Here is a 13192-nt window from a genome sequence, read left to right as displayed (position 1 = left end):
TCTTAATACCAATAAAAGAGAAATTAAACCTAATCATTCTAGTAATGCGATTGCTTCTGGAGCGCGGCGCCGAACCACCATTTTTTTGCCTCTCTGTTCACTTACGCCCACTTTTGTGCAGCAGTATCTGGTCCGTAATACCCTGTACACTTTTAACCTTTATGGCCCTTGGCTTTTCTTTGGGCCACTTCTACATGGGTTTTGCTACACCTATTTTTTTCTATTCTGCATCTAGAGTAGCATTGCCCTGTGACATGATCATTGGGCACAGTAGCAGGTTTGATAGGATGCCTCATTGAGAACTCCGAAACTTGGGTTCTTCTCCATCCCGGTTCGGCCATGTCTCATTTTGCACATCTTTTAAATGGTCGCCTAGATGACCTCCTCAGTTATTTGCACTGCCATAATGCCAACATCCAGCAAACCTTCTTGGCATCCAATGTCCTAAACTTTTTGGCCCACTTACCAGTCATCATTGGTATGTTCCATGAATGTAAGGTGCTTAGCTCCTCCAATTCATTTCATTGGCTATTACTTTGCCTTTTGCATGTATTACTATACAGCTAGTGGCTTCTGGTGCATTTTGATGTACCCTTTATCATATATTAAAATGGCACAGCCATATACATCTATTTGTGACTAAAGATACTATTGTTTTTATAGTCTGGTGCCAGCAGTGCCCACATCCACACTTTTTGTCCTGTGACGTTATTACTGGAATATAATTTAGAAAAGTGCAGCCTTCAGAGTTTGCATAACATTTTTTATTTCCTTATAATATATACAAATCCGTCCAATAGACTTCTGCATAGAAGCTTCCATTTATAGAAAAAAAATATCAAATAATCAAAAATTCCTGCTGTGACTCGTCCCATCACATTTATGTACACAATGAAAGTCCTCTAGATCGTAGTCCATGGCCATGCTAGTCAATGGAGTAAAGATTCTGACATTTTACTTTGATCTCTGTTAAGATGCAAATGCAGCACAAAACCCTGGAGTAGTGCAGCGTGCTGCGCCGTTCCATCTTGGAAAACTTCGGGGGGTTTGGCAGAAGATTGACAGACTCCATGGTGGTCAATGGGGTTTGTCTGGTGGGCTTTAGGGTCCGGCTTGTGCCAGATTCGGGGCTTCCAGTATTTTTGTTGTTCAGTTTGTATAACAGAGCTGAACAGCAGAAATGATGCCAGAAAACAATAGCAGGTGTGAAAGGGGGAACAGTCTGATGTCCGGAGGGCTCCTCCTGCCGTTCGGTCTCTGCAGCAATCCATCATGGATTAGCACTTAAATCTTCCAATTAATTGTTGAGTCACTTTAAGGGCGCTGGTGGTCCACAAGCGTGCGCTTCTGAACGACTGGGGGCAACCTGAAATAAGAACATACGTTACATGATTAGCAGTGGAGCTCGTCCCGGAAAATTTCCGGGCGTGCCACTCAAGGGGTTAAAGGGGTCCTCAGGGGACATAATAGCCTGCAGTATTAAATAACATTACAAATCCTTTGCGCTCCACCCACTAGCTTGATAGTCTCTGCTGAACTTCACTTCCAGGAACTGGGCCAAGTGAGAGTTGTGGCTATTCAATAGCTGAAGGAAGCCAGTGAGGAACTTTTCAAACATTGAGGCCGCCTGCAGACGAGCGGAAATCCCGCCGCGGGATTTCCGCCGCTGAAAGTCTGCATAGGAGTGCATTACAATACGCACTCCTATGCAGACGGCCGTGGTTTGACCGCGCGAAATCTCGCGCGGCAAACAAACCGCGGCATGTTCTAATTTTCTGCGGGGCACGCACTCACCTGGCCGCCGGCTCCGGTCTGCGCATGCGCCGGCTGCGCGGCAGCCGGCACATCAAAGAGCCGGGGCCGCCAGGCGCGGGTGAGTACGCGCTCGTCCCTGCAGGCTCTGGGGTCGGATCGCGCGGCGAGATTTCTCGCTGCCGGATCCGACCCGCTCGTCTGCAGGCGGCCTTATTCAGGGATTATACTGACTGGCATTATGAAGTCCAGAAGGAATCCCCTCCCCCAAAGGGCCCAAAATGGCTTCTGCCTCAGTGGGGTTTTTTTGCCTTCCTCTGGATCAACAAGAGGGTGATGGATAGAGGCTGAATGGGATGGACATGGTCTTCTTTCAGCCTAACACAGTATGCATGCATGTATATGTACCAGGGGTCAGTGCAGTAAAAGGTGGATACTTTATTACTACCCAACAGCACCTCACCTTTAGTTAAGCTTTCGTATAAGCTGGTTAATGCCAACACCTCGGTTCCCAGGATCGCCAACTTCAGTTAAATAGCCTTTCCTATTAACCCCTGCATGACGGGATATAGACAACCGGAAGGGGCATAAGAACTTGTTCACTGCTCTAAAGTTACTTCCTGCTGCATGCAATTCATGAATCACATCTTCTAAGCAGATAATTCCAAGCTGCCCTAAGACGGAAGGGAAGAAAGAAGGGGAAAAAGGTCAATACACAAGAGGAGTCATTGGTACACAAGAAGTTTACCACAGGTTTGGTCATGGTAAACTTCTGAAAGGGACTAGAAAAGTGAAGCTGCTCTCCAAGACAACGTTGTGGAGTCGGGCAGCCAAACCTTAAGTGATAAATTTACGGTATTAGTTTTTGATAAATGAGGGCTTAGATGAAGAGAACATATTTAAAGGACGCATCAAACCTTCCTACAATCCTATGAAAAGAAATCTGGTATAATTCAATGTAGAATTAGTTGCATATTTAGAATATCTATGTAGATACATTTAATTCTTTTTATAAGCTTGATGCGGTACATTTCTACCGACTCCAACAAAATGGGACTTAGGGCCCTTCCACATGGAGCGCAGTGGGGCGCACAAGTACCGGTAGCCGTCCCACCGATCATTGCTCAGTGAATGGGGAGAACGCTCCAGCCGCCACCGACAGTAAATAGGCAGTCCTTCATACATGGATGGCCCGTTTAATTATTACTTGCATGATCCGAACGTCAAACCAATTATTGATCATTATTCAGATCATGCAGGCATTTACCTGGAACGATCATACTTTAGACCAGGGGACCCCAACCACCGATCCGCAGACCGGGCCGTTGTGGGTTTTTTCCCAGTCCGCGGCGCCGCCGGCCGCTCACCACATTAGCAGTGAATACTGGCAGCGCTACTAGTGGCACTGATCTCGCCGCACACTGTCTCCAACTTGGTTCCGCGAGAGCAGAGGGGGGAGGTGTCTGGCGGCACACTGACGTCACAGCGTGCACCAGGATCAGCGCCGCTAGCAGTGCAGAGCGGAGGAGTAGTAGCACTTGCACGAGGAGGAAGAGTATATGGGTATATGGGTCTCATGAAGGGGGGGGGGCGCCATTACTACTGAGGCTGATGCAGGGGACACGATCGGCCCCAGCAGTAATAGCATTACTACTGAAGCCACTGAACCACCACTCCCATATGACCAAAGCCCCGCCCCATTGGGCCATGGAAAATTGGTCGTGCTTGAAGCTGGTCTCTGGTGCATAAAAGGTTGGGGCCCACTGCTTTAGATCCAGTGAGAATCTTGGTCAACATTTAGTATGAACGCCAAGTGAAATAGATGGGAATATTAGTGCAAACCTACACCTGCTCAGACATGTTTGATTTTCTGTCATTGTGCAAAACACCCCAAATTCATGGATATGCATGCAACTTTTAATAAATTTTGCACAAATCACTCCAAATACCTCCTTTATTTAGACTGGTTTGAGATTGGCAACGTTTATAAAGATTTGCCTATCGGTCTAGATCATGATACACACTGGTGGAATATGCCACCAATGGGACCAACCACTGAGACTCGAGAGAAGAACAGTAGCGCTAGGAAAGCCCCGCGCCACTTCGTGTCCTGACGGCTGTGTTCGGCTTTCTTTGCGAACCATTGAGCCACAAGAGACAAAGAGGCGGCGGGGCTTTCCAGGCACTTCATTTTGACGTTACAGACAATACTGGCATATTTGAGCAGGAGACCACCAATGTCTATCCTGGAGATACCCCTCTTATTGTTTGCATACAAAATCCAGACACTTACCTAACTGTTCTTCGATCATATTGTTGTCAGTGAGGGGCACCCTTTTGCCGTTCACCATCCCTTGCCCACGCTTTAAGATGAGCTCTCGTACAGACTTCAAGTTTGGGAAACTGCAAAATAAAACTGGGTCAACTACTATCATCCAAGTCTATACATATACATCCGATAATCCAGCAAAGAATTGCAATACAATCCGATATTTCAGAAGAGACTTAAACAAGGAACGGCTCTGATCAGAAAAACGTATAGTCTGAGATTTTGCATTAAAGGGACTTAGAGTACAAATTAGTATTTGCTGCAGTAAATGCAATGCTATCCATACCCACCCTGTCCTGTCTGTACCATTTTCAGCGACAGTCACGTGACCACATCAATGCTCCAGGTCATTGGTAGTCCATAGCCACGACCACCTCATGCATGTGCCACCGCCTCATGTGTTTGGCAGCTCATTATCTACCTCTCCGGGCTTAAATTCTAGACATTTAACATGCGCTAGTATATCTCAAACAGCTGCGCGGAGGGGAGGACCGTAGCGCCACACAGTGACCTGTCACATCGATGATCATATGACTGGGCATCCATATACAAGCGAGTATAAATAAGATTTCATTTACTGCAGCAAATGAACATAGTCCTCCACGATTTCATAGTGTACAAAGTACCATGCACCCAGGACAAACTTACATACTGCAGTGTTAACTGTAAAGAAAGGGGTGGGGTGTGTGTGTCACCCTTTTCAGGGCAGGTTTTCCGTTTTAACCATCAAGGCTGACCGCGCATGGTTTCCTGCTTTCCAATTTACTTATAATACGACTTTGCCATTTTCCTTGCTGCACCATCCAATTGGTTCATATCGTGCAGTTTTTTTTTCTGGCATCTGGACGAAATTGTGGTTTATAGGACTATCGATGTGATTTTTTATACGTTTTCATCAAGGGTTAAGTTTTATGCCAGTATGGTTCAAAGTTATGTGTATATGCCATTACATCCTTGCGGAAACCAGAAAAAAAAGGAAACGGCGCTCAGGACTATGGACTGCCGGGATTCATTTCTTTGTAGTAGTTGGAGCTCCTTATCCTTTCCATAGCCCTACACTTACATTCCATGATTCTACCGTTGTGGAATATACAATGTCGCTTGATTATTTTATCATTATGGTGATGGAAAGCCTGACGTTACCATTAGAATAAACTACATTTGTCACTTAAACTTGAGTCATATATGATAGACTTGGACTCTAAGTTGGAGCCTTAGAAAATTGAGGAGTCAGAGGTCTGGCTTACCGACTCTACAGCCCTGCTAGCTGCTAACGGCTTCAGCAGTCCACCTTCTATACAGTATGTTAGACTTGGTTTGGAAAAACACTAAAATGTTTTTCATGCTATTTTGTGGTCAGCATACACAACTACTCACCCCCACGCCACATAAGGCTCAATGACTTGTATCATCTTCACAGACTCTGGGGTCAGCTTCACAAACACTCCCGAGAAGATCTTTCCCAGTCTGAAGTTCTTCAGGATACGCAGCACCTCCTGGTTCACCCCCTGAATGCTGAGACGAGAGAAAAGATAAAGCTATGTGAGGGTCCAATGCCAGGAAGTCACAGATCACTAGAGAGCAGTCTATACAACACATCTATAAGATTAGGAGTAGCACAAGAAAAGGAGGTCAAGAAAAAAAACTGAGCTGGCCAATCAGGGAGCAGGCATAGTAGTGCAACACTGCAAATGCACTTTTAAGATTAAGTAGTCTGAAGGTTGTGTTGGCCTTCCTGGACGGCTGAACATGGGATCCAGAACAAGCAGATTGGAGGGATGGCAAAGAACTACAGGTAATATACATCCCACCGCATCTCATCTCAAAACTGGAGGGTCACTAATTCTTGTGGCTACCTTCCCTGTCAACTGGTCACTCCGTGTCTTCTCGGATGTCCCCTGGCAAATAATCAGAGAGATGATCCCCCTCCCTATCTGCCTGATGGATAAGGCCTCTTTCACGTGGGCGACAGATATGGCCACGAGAAAATAAGTCGCAGCGCTATCGCACCTGTGTTCTGTGCGATATTGCTGCGTCTTCTCTCGGCGATGTTGTGATTTTGTGGCAATACAAAATCGTACTCATTTGCTGGGATTTTCAGAGGGGAAAGGAGGGGCTTGAAATATAAGCCTTAGCTGCATTTATAACACACACCACCCAACAGCACTGTCCGCTCCGCCGTTCTGCTCCTCCTGAAGCTCTGGCATAGTTGTCTGCAGTCTTCACCCAGCGCTTCCTGGTCAGGGGATTCAAAAATCCCACCTAAAGGACGTGCTGGATATGATTGGTTAATTGAGCGCTGCAGTTGTTTGCTGAGCTGCAGCGCTTGAAAACCAATCACAGCCATTCAATGCGATCGATTTTGTTTTCCCCTCACAATGTAGCAGCGAACAAATCCCTAATGTGAAGGAACCCATTGGCAAGCATGGGCTTTATGTACATGTGATTTGTAGCACTGTCACATCATGAGAGAATTGCTTGATTTTGTCGCCCGCATGAAAGCGGCCTAAAGACCAGTTGAAGATGCAACCAGCTTCTCCTCCTATTGCTAGGACACTCTTTAAAGGGCCACTCCGGTGATATTTTTCTCATTCATTATGTAGCTTGCCCCCCAGTATACAAGTCGGCTAGTGTTACCTTTGTTAGTTATTCCTTTCTATCTTGAGACTACTGGCCTTCTCCTCCTCAGGTGGTCATGTGATCTCAGTTCTGACCAGCTCAGATTTACTTGGGTTTATGTGTTCAGTTTCTCAGTTTGTGTGACGCTCTTACATGATCTCTACCACAAACTGTCTAGAAGGGGACACAAGCACTCCTCTGACAGTTACTGATAATCAAACAGCTCCTGGCACAGTTATAATAGAGGAGATCACAGCTCATCCTCCCACCTGTATACTTATGGTCTGGAGCTTATTTAGGATGGAGATGTTATCCCTGCAGCAGGGATGGTACAATCTGTAGCTACTCATGTGATGCATCATGTGATTGAGGTGAAAGTAAAAATCTCAGCATCAAGATGGTGCCTGATAAGTATCAGACAGGAGGCTGCACTGCATGGAAGTGACTGCACTATACAGAAGAAACTTCTAGAATGTGACAGGCAATCAGCTGAGGGGGCAGGGATGAAAGTAAAAAAAAAATAAAATAAAAGGGCTTTTGGTAGCCCCTATAGTTGCTAACAGATAATTATTAATGGCAACGTACTCTGTAATTCGCACTACAAAAGCAAGCTTCTCATTGGATATGTTGGGGATTTTCTTCCTGTAGATCTGCATCCTACGTATCCTGGAGTCATCTCTCATCTTTCTTCTGGAGTCTCTCACAAAACTTTCAAGACGTTTAAATGTTATCTGTTTTCCTGGTGTAGCCTGTAAAAGACAGGGGAAAAAAATAAAAATACATGAGATGAACAGTAGATTTTGAAATCCAAAACCCAACAAGAAAAAGCTGTAATAAATTTAAAGGGACCCCGAGAGAATACAAAATCCAGAAACAGCACCACTCTTGTCCGCAGGCTGTGTCTGGTATTGTACTCCAACTTATGTCACTGAGGTTACAATTAGTAAAAGAGCGCCGAGGTGCGCAGAACGGGCAAGGCGTTTACTATGGTGTTTGCTGTGAAGTAATCAGCATGGATGCCAACCAAGAACAGGGGCGGCCTGGCACGGCACTGAGGCAACAATCTGACATTTTACCACTCATTAAAACACAGTACGGGAAGATTGTAAAGGTACCGCGGCACGGAGTAGACGCAGATGGTGATAGGGAAATGTCATTAGCAGCACCGTTGAGAGGTTTATCGTGGATCGCATTGTAAAAACTTGACGATGGGTTCCCTTTAACTCCTTCCGGCTGTAGGACGTACAGTTACGTCCTGCGAGGTCGAGCTATGTATAAAAAGAGAGATCGCTGGGTGACCTCTCTTCATACAGTGAAGGCTGTTGATTACAGCTGACACGCACAGCTGATCGGCACTATTAACCCTTTAAATGCCCCGAATGATATTCGGGGGTCCTGTCTGCCCCCCTCCCCGCGATGAGATCGCAGGGAGCCATGGCAGCTGGGGGCCTTCTGAAAGGCCTCAGGGCTGCCTTAGCAGACTGCCTATCAAGCCATGCCCATGGGGTGGCTTCATAGACTGCCTGCCCAATCGAAGTATGATGTAATGCTTACATTGCATCTCAAAATCTCATAGCAGGGGTGCCGATGAAAGTACAGAAGGAGGCCCTCTGTAAAACCAATCAAGGTGCCAGGGTCATAATTAACCCTTTAATGCCACAGGACAAAAGCTTACATCCTGGCAGGGTGGCATTTAATGCAACAGGACGTAGACTTACATCCAGCCTCCCGCTGCAACAACTGGGATTGGAGAGAACAGCGATCCCCACTGTTAATCCCTTACATGCCACGGTCACTATAGATCACAGCGTGTAAAGGGTTCCCTCTGTGACATCATTGGCCCTTTACTATGTAATCACGGAGGGCTGACGGGCCTGCCATCGTTAGTGATCACTATTGTGAGCGATAATGCACTGCAATACAGAAGTACTACAATGTATTATCATAGCATTTCTGGTTCAAGTCCCCTACAGGACCATTTAAAAAAAAACAACAAAAAAAAACAAAAACACATATAATCCCCCTTCCCTTTTTGCACATTTTTCCCCTCTTTGTATAAAAAAATATTTAATAAAAAGGTTTAAAAAAAAAAACAAAACACGTTTGGTATTATCATATCCGTGACGACCTGTACAATAAACTGAATACACTGTTTATCCTGCATGGCGAAAACTGTAATAAAAAAAAACAAACACAACCGGAGCCAAATGTACCTCAAAAATGGTACCAATGAAAAACTACAGCTCATTGCACAAAAAACAAGCCGTCTAAAAGCTCAGCTGATGGAAGAATACAAATGTTCTGGGACTTTGAATGCAGCGATACAAAAAAATAAAATTTACAAAAAGGGATTTTTAGAGTTCAAAAACCTAAAAATAATAAATAAAATTACAATTATGATGATGTCATAATCGTACCAAGTCGCAGTAAAAGTTTACCTCATTTATGCTGTATGATTAAGGCTGTCTGCACAAGGACGGGCCGGATTCTGACCCTGTGCCGGCCGGTGACCCTGCATACCTGTCCGCAGTCTTTCAATCTGTGCTGTGGATGTGCCGGCTGTCACACATACGCAGTACAGATTATACAGCACAGTCGCTAGGTTATGACGCAGAACCCGCGACCTTTCCACAATGATGATTGCAGAAGGGCCGCGGGTCAGACAGCTTCCATTGTCCATACGAAAACTGCACAGAATCGCCGCATGCTGAGATTTCTCCTCCGCAAGCTGAAAAATCGCAGGCGATTTCTACTCATGTAGAGGAAATAGTCTCTTGCTATTGCAGGTTATGGCGATATTGGCTGCGGAATCTGGAGGCGGACGCCTGCTTCGGATTCCCCAATGCAAACCCACCAGTGTGCAGGTGGCCTGAAGGAAAAAAATAAACATCCACCACAATGGCAGAAGGGACACTTTTTCTCTTCTCCCTCCACAAAAAAATTAAAATATACATGTAATGTATTGTGACATTATATGTACAAAACACACACCACCAACAACTACAGTTTGCCACGCACAGAATAAGCCCTCATAGAGCTGTAACAATGGAAAAATTAAAAACCTATAGCTTCTGAAAAGTGGAGATGAAAATCCCCTAAATATCACTGCGTCTTTAGGACCAAAACAGGCCGTCCATGCCATCTGTGATGCCAAGGTCATAGCTTTTGTGTTGGCATCATACAGAGAGATGTGGCAAGTATCCACTTCCCATGCCGCAGTGTGTGATAAGGTTAATGAGTGGCTGAGAGAAAAGTCAAGACTAAAAGGAGCTTGGGCACATTGGTGGGCAGTATATCAGCGCCAGGCAGCTCCTGCCAAGGCAAGTAAGACTGTGAAATGCATTACAAGGGGCCTGGATGACCACGATGAGAAGGAAGTCTTCCCCCTACACAAGTCATCAGCCGTTCTACGTCTCTCTAGAGGTCATAGCAGACATGGAGAAGGGTCGCCGAGCCACAGATTTATTCGGATAGACCCAATTCCATTACTTCTTTGGAAGCTTGTGTTTCTCATCAGTACCGTTGGCGCCCCATGTGGCCCCTGCGGTCATGCCCGGGTCACTCACCTTTCTCTTTGCCTCTAGAGCTCTCTTGGCTTCTGCTGCTTTAAGTCCCTGGTATTTCTTCCTTCTCTTCAGCAGATTCTCCGGGACTCGCGGAAGTTTCCGGGGTCTAAAAACAAGGAAAGAAGTGCATTAAGGAAGAGTCGACAACTTGTCATTAAGTGTTCTGAAATCCCATCAGCCGCGCTGCGGACCCCCGTTACAGGTACTGAGGGGGAAACACATTCAGGGGTCACATTTTACAGGGACTTTCCGCTGGCATGTGATGCTGAAGGAAATCTGCCTCTTCATTCTCCATCAGAGGGCAGAGCCCAAATGATCAGGAAGTAGTCCTATCCCAGGACATGTGATCACAAGATGGACATCCCCTTTAATCCTGACATGTCCTGCACATTTCTGCTTAAAGGGAACCTGTCAGTAACTTTAGCTTTCCCAAGATGCCCCTGTGACAACCGGCCGTTTCAGCTCTGGACACGTGCAGTGAAGCTGGTCCTCCGCCCCGATGCCGCTCTCCGCTAAGTTGGAGCGTCTTATCTAGCGAATGAAAATCACGCCGGCACAACACGATGAAACAAAACGATCGGTCCCAATGGTTTCGTTGTGACTAGCGGGATTCTCGCACGTTAATACTACGCACAAGATAGGCACGACCTTTATTACCGCTGGTTTTTTTATTTAACCCACGCACAACACAGAGAAATTAATTTGAATGGTGAAAAGAAGAAAAAAAATAAAATTCTGACTGGTTCATGCGGTGATCCACTCCATAGCGGCCAGCGTATTCGCACATGCGGCCGTCTGAAGCCGCCCTTAACACGACGACCACCTGGCATTTTACCAAGCAGGCGTAGACTTTATATCCAGCGTTTTCCCATAAGCCTCAGCGTTCCTTCACACTTGCGATCGCGATATCGCTGTGTTTTTTAACGCGAATGTCAATGGGACTTTCTAATGTTAAAAACGCATCGCGCAAAGAAATATATATATATATATAATCGCTAGTTTGTATCACTTCGTGATTTTCGTGCGCTGCGTTTTTAACATTAGAAAGTCCTATTGACATTCGCGTTACAAAACAGCGATATCGCGATCGCAAGTGTGAAGACAACCTAACTGAAATGAATGGCGCGCTGACCGCTCGTGTACACCAGCGCTTCATTCAGAGTAGCTTAAGGGAAGGAGCAAACACCCCCCTTCTCGACAGGATACGGGAGTCCCATTCTCGGCGGTGAGACCCCCAAACAGCGGGTTGTCCACAGGATGGGGGTCACGTGTAGTTGGGTACTGCTGTTCAGCCGCTTCCCCCACATACATGAACGTGCGGCTGAGGCGAACGGTTGGGTTTGTGAAGGTAGACCGCCGCCATACCCGTCTCCCTGTGTTCTACCTCCCGGGAAACTGAAGGGTCAGCCGTGGAAATTCATAGCCCCCCTGCGACTTCTCTGACATCACCTGTTGGGGTGAAAGCCCCCCCACTTCCTAAACATCAGAGGGCTTGGACCACTAATTACTAAGGACGCTCTCACATACACAGCTTCTTACCGCGGCGTCCGTTCACACGCACATTCGTGTGATGGGCATTGCAGTTTTGCGCCCACCTGTGTATATTTTCTTGCTATTTTAGCGCACACATGCCCTGTGTATTGGTGCGCACAAAAAACACTTGATTTTAATGGCCAATTAAGTTTTATCTAGGCAAGCTGACACATAATGTGCGGCAAAATAGGACCTGCTGTCCTGATATGCAGTAACTGCCATGTTGTCCCTCTCCACCCCACACTAATCATCACGGTATATCCACGCCTGCCATGCCCACAGTCCGCCTCCCCCGTCCGGTAGCTGCCACGTTGTCACACACTGCGGATGGCTTCAGATTCCAGTCCCCAATCACTTACTCTGTCTCCATGCTGCTCCGCCGTTAAGCCTCGTATACCGGAAGTAGATTCACGCACTTCCGCCCATAAACACTTGCAGTCCGCCATGTTGGTGTCGGGCAATGCATCGCGGGATTACATAGCGTTGTTTACGAAATAGGCTAGCTGGTGTATGACGCATGCGCAGTAAAGACATGTCGCAACAACCAATCACTGTGAATCAGCCAACCCAAACAACCAATCAAGTTGTGAATCGAGCACAAGTGTTGTGGGATATAGATGCTGTAAAATGTAGGCAGGGTGCGCTTTACGGCTGACCTGTTCTCAGAACCATTGGCAGTGAGATAATATGACCTGAGGCTGGCCATTACTCACCTACACAGGCATCAACAATATATGTTATCTCTCATGAAAAGTGCACAATTGAGGTACTTTCATACCATTTTTCAGCCTTGCCATGTAAATGAGTTCCTCTCTTTTCTCTTCAGGGCTCTTTCACCTGAGCGTAAATACGCAGCGTATTGCCCCTTCACACGGCTGTGTCGGATTGCGCATGCGGGAGCCCGCAGCAGAACCCGACCCTCTGTCCAGCCGCCATCTGCACGTACCTGACATTTTCTACTTTTTCCTGTACTGCGTATGGTCCGCACGGCGAGCTGTCAGTTGTGCGCAGTACAGTTTTGTCTTTTTTCAAATTCTTGCTTTTCCTGCGTCGTTGCTAGGTGACGATACAGGTATCCGCAACCTTTCCGTGGGGGGTTTGCCGGTTTTATGGCTCCCATTGACTTCAGTGGAAGCCATCCGTGCGGGAACTGCACTGAAATAGAGCATGCTAGGATTTTTTCCTCCACAAGCGGAAAATCGCGATTGCTTTCCGCTCGTGGACAGTACAAACCACTTTTCCATAGCATGTGATGGGCAGTATTTGCTGCGGAATCCAGAGGTGCCTGCTCCAAATTCCGCAATGCAAATATGGCTGTGTTATGGGAATAACAATAATGACTTCTAGGGGCGGGAAGTACTGGTGTATCTTGTCTCCACTGGAACTAGTGGTG

General features: G+C 46.5%; 1 protein-coding gene across 1 annotated transcript; it reads right to left on the bottom strand.

Moving 5' to 3' along the window:
- Nucleotides 1-742: 742 nt before the first annotated feature.
- On the bottom strand, nt 743-12255 carry RPL7L1 (ribosomal protein L7 like 1). Its single transcript, XM_066586434.1, has 7 exons — nt 12159-12255; nt 10267-10372; nt 7286-7449; nt 5459-5596; nt 4046-4155; nt 2216-2426; nt 743-1366 (listed from the first exon to the last, which is right to left on the bottom strand). Exons 1-6 carry the CDS (start codon nt 12167-12169, stop codon nt 2218-2220), a joined length of 738 nt encoding a protein of 245 aa, XP_066442531.1. The 5' UTR covers nt 12170-12255; the 3' UTR covers nt 743-1366; nt 2216-2217.
- Nucleotides 12256-13192: the final 937 nt, after the last annotated feature.

Source organism: Eleutherodactylus coqui, chromosome 13 (genome assembly GCF_035609145.1).
Source record: "Eleutherodactylus coqui strain aEleCoq1 chromosome 13, aEleCoq1.hap1, whole genome shotgun sequence".
In the NCBI taxonomy this organism is placed as follows: Eukaryota; Metazoa; Chordata; class Amphibia; order Anura; family Eleutherodactylidae; genus Eleutherodactylus; species Eleutherodactylus coqui.
The sequence above is the reverse complement of the archived record's forward strand: the minus strand, read 5'-3'. Positions and strand labels throughout refer to the sequence as shown.

Bases quoted from the DNA above. Each gene is read 5' to 3' on its own strand.
- RPL7L1 (XM_066586434.1), bottom strand. The intron at 4,156-5,458 runs GTGAGTAGTTGT...TTTATTTTGCAG, and splicing joins GAGCCTTATGTGGCGTGGGG to TTTCCCAAACTTGAAGTCTG. The intron at 2,427-4,045 runs GTAAGTGTCTGG...CTTCCGTCTTAG, and splicing joins TATGATCGAAGAACAGTTAG to GGCAGCTTGGAATTATCTGC.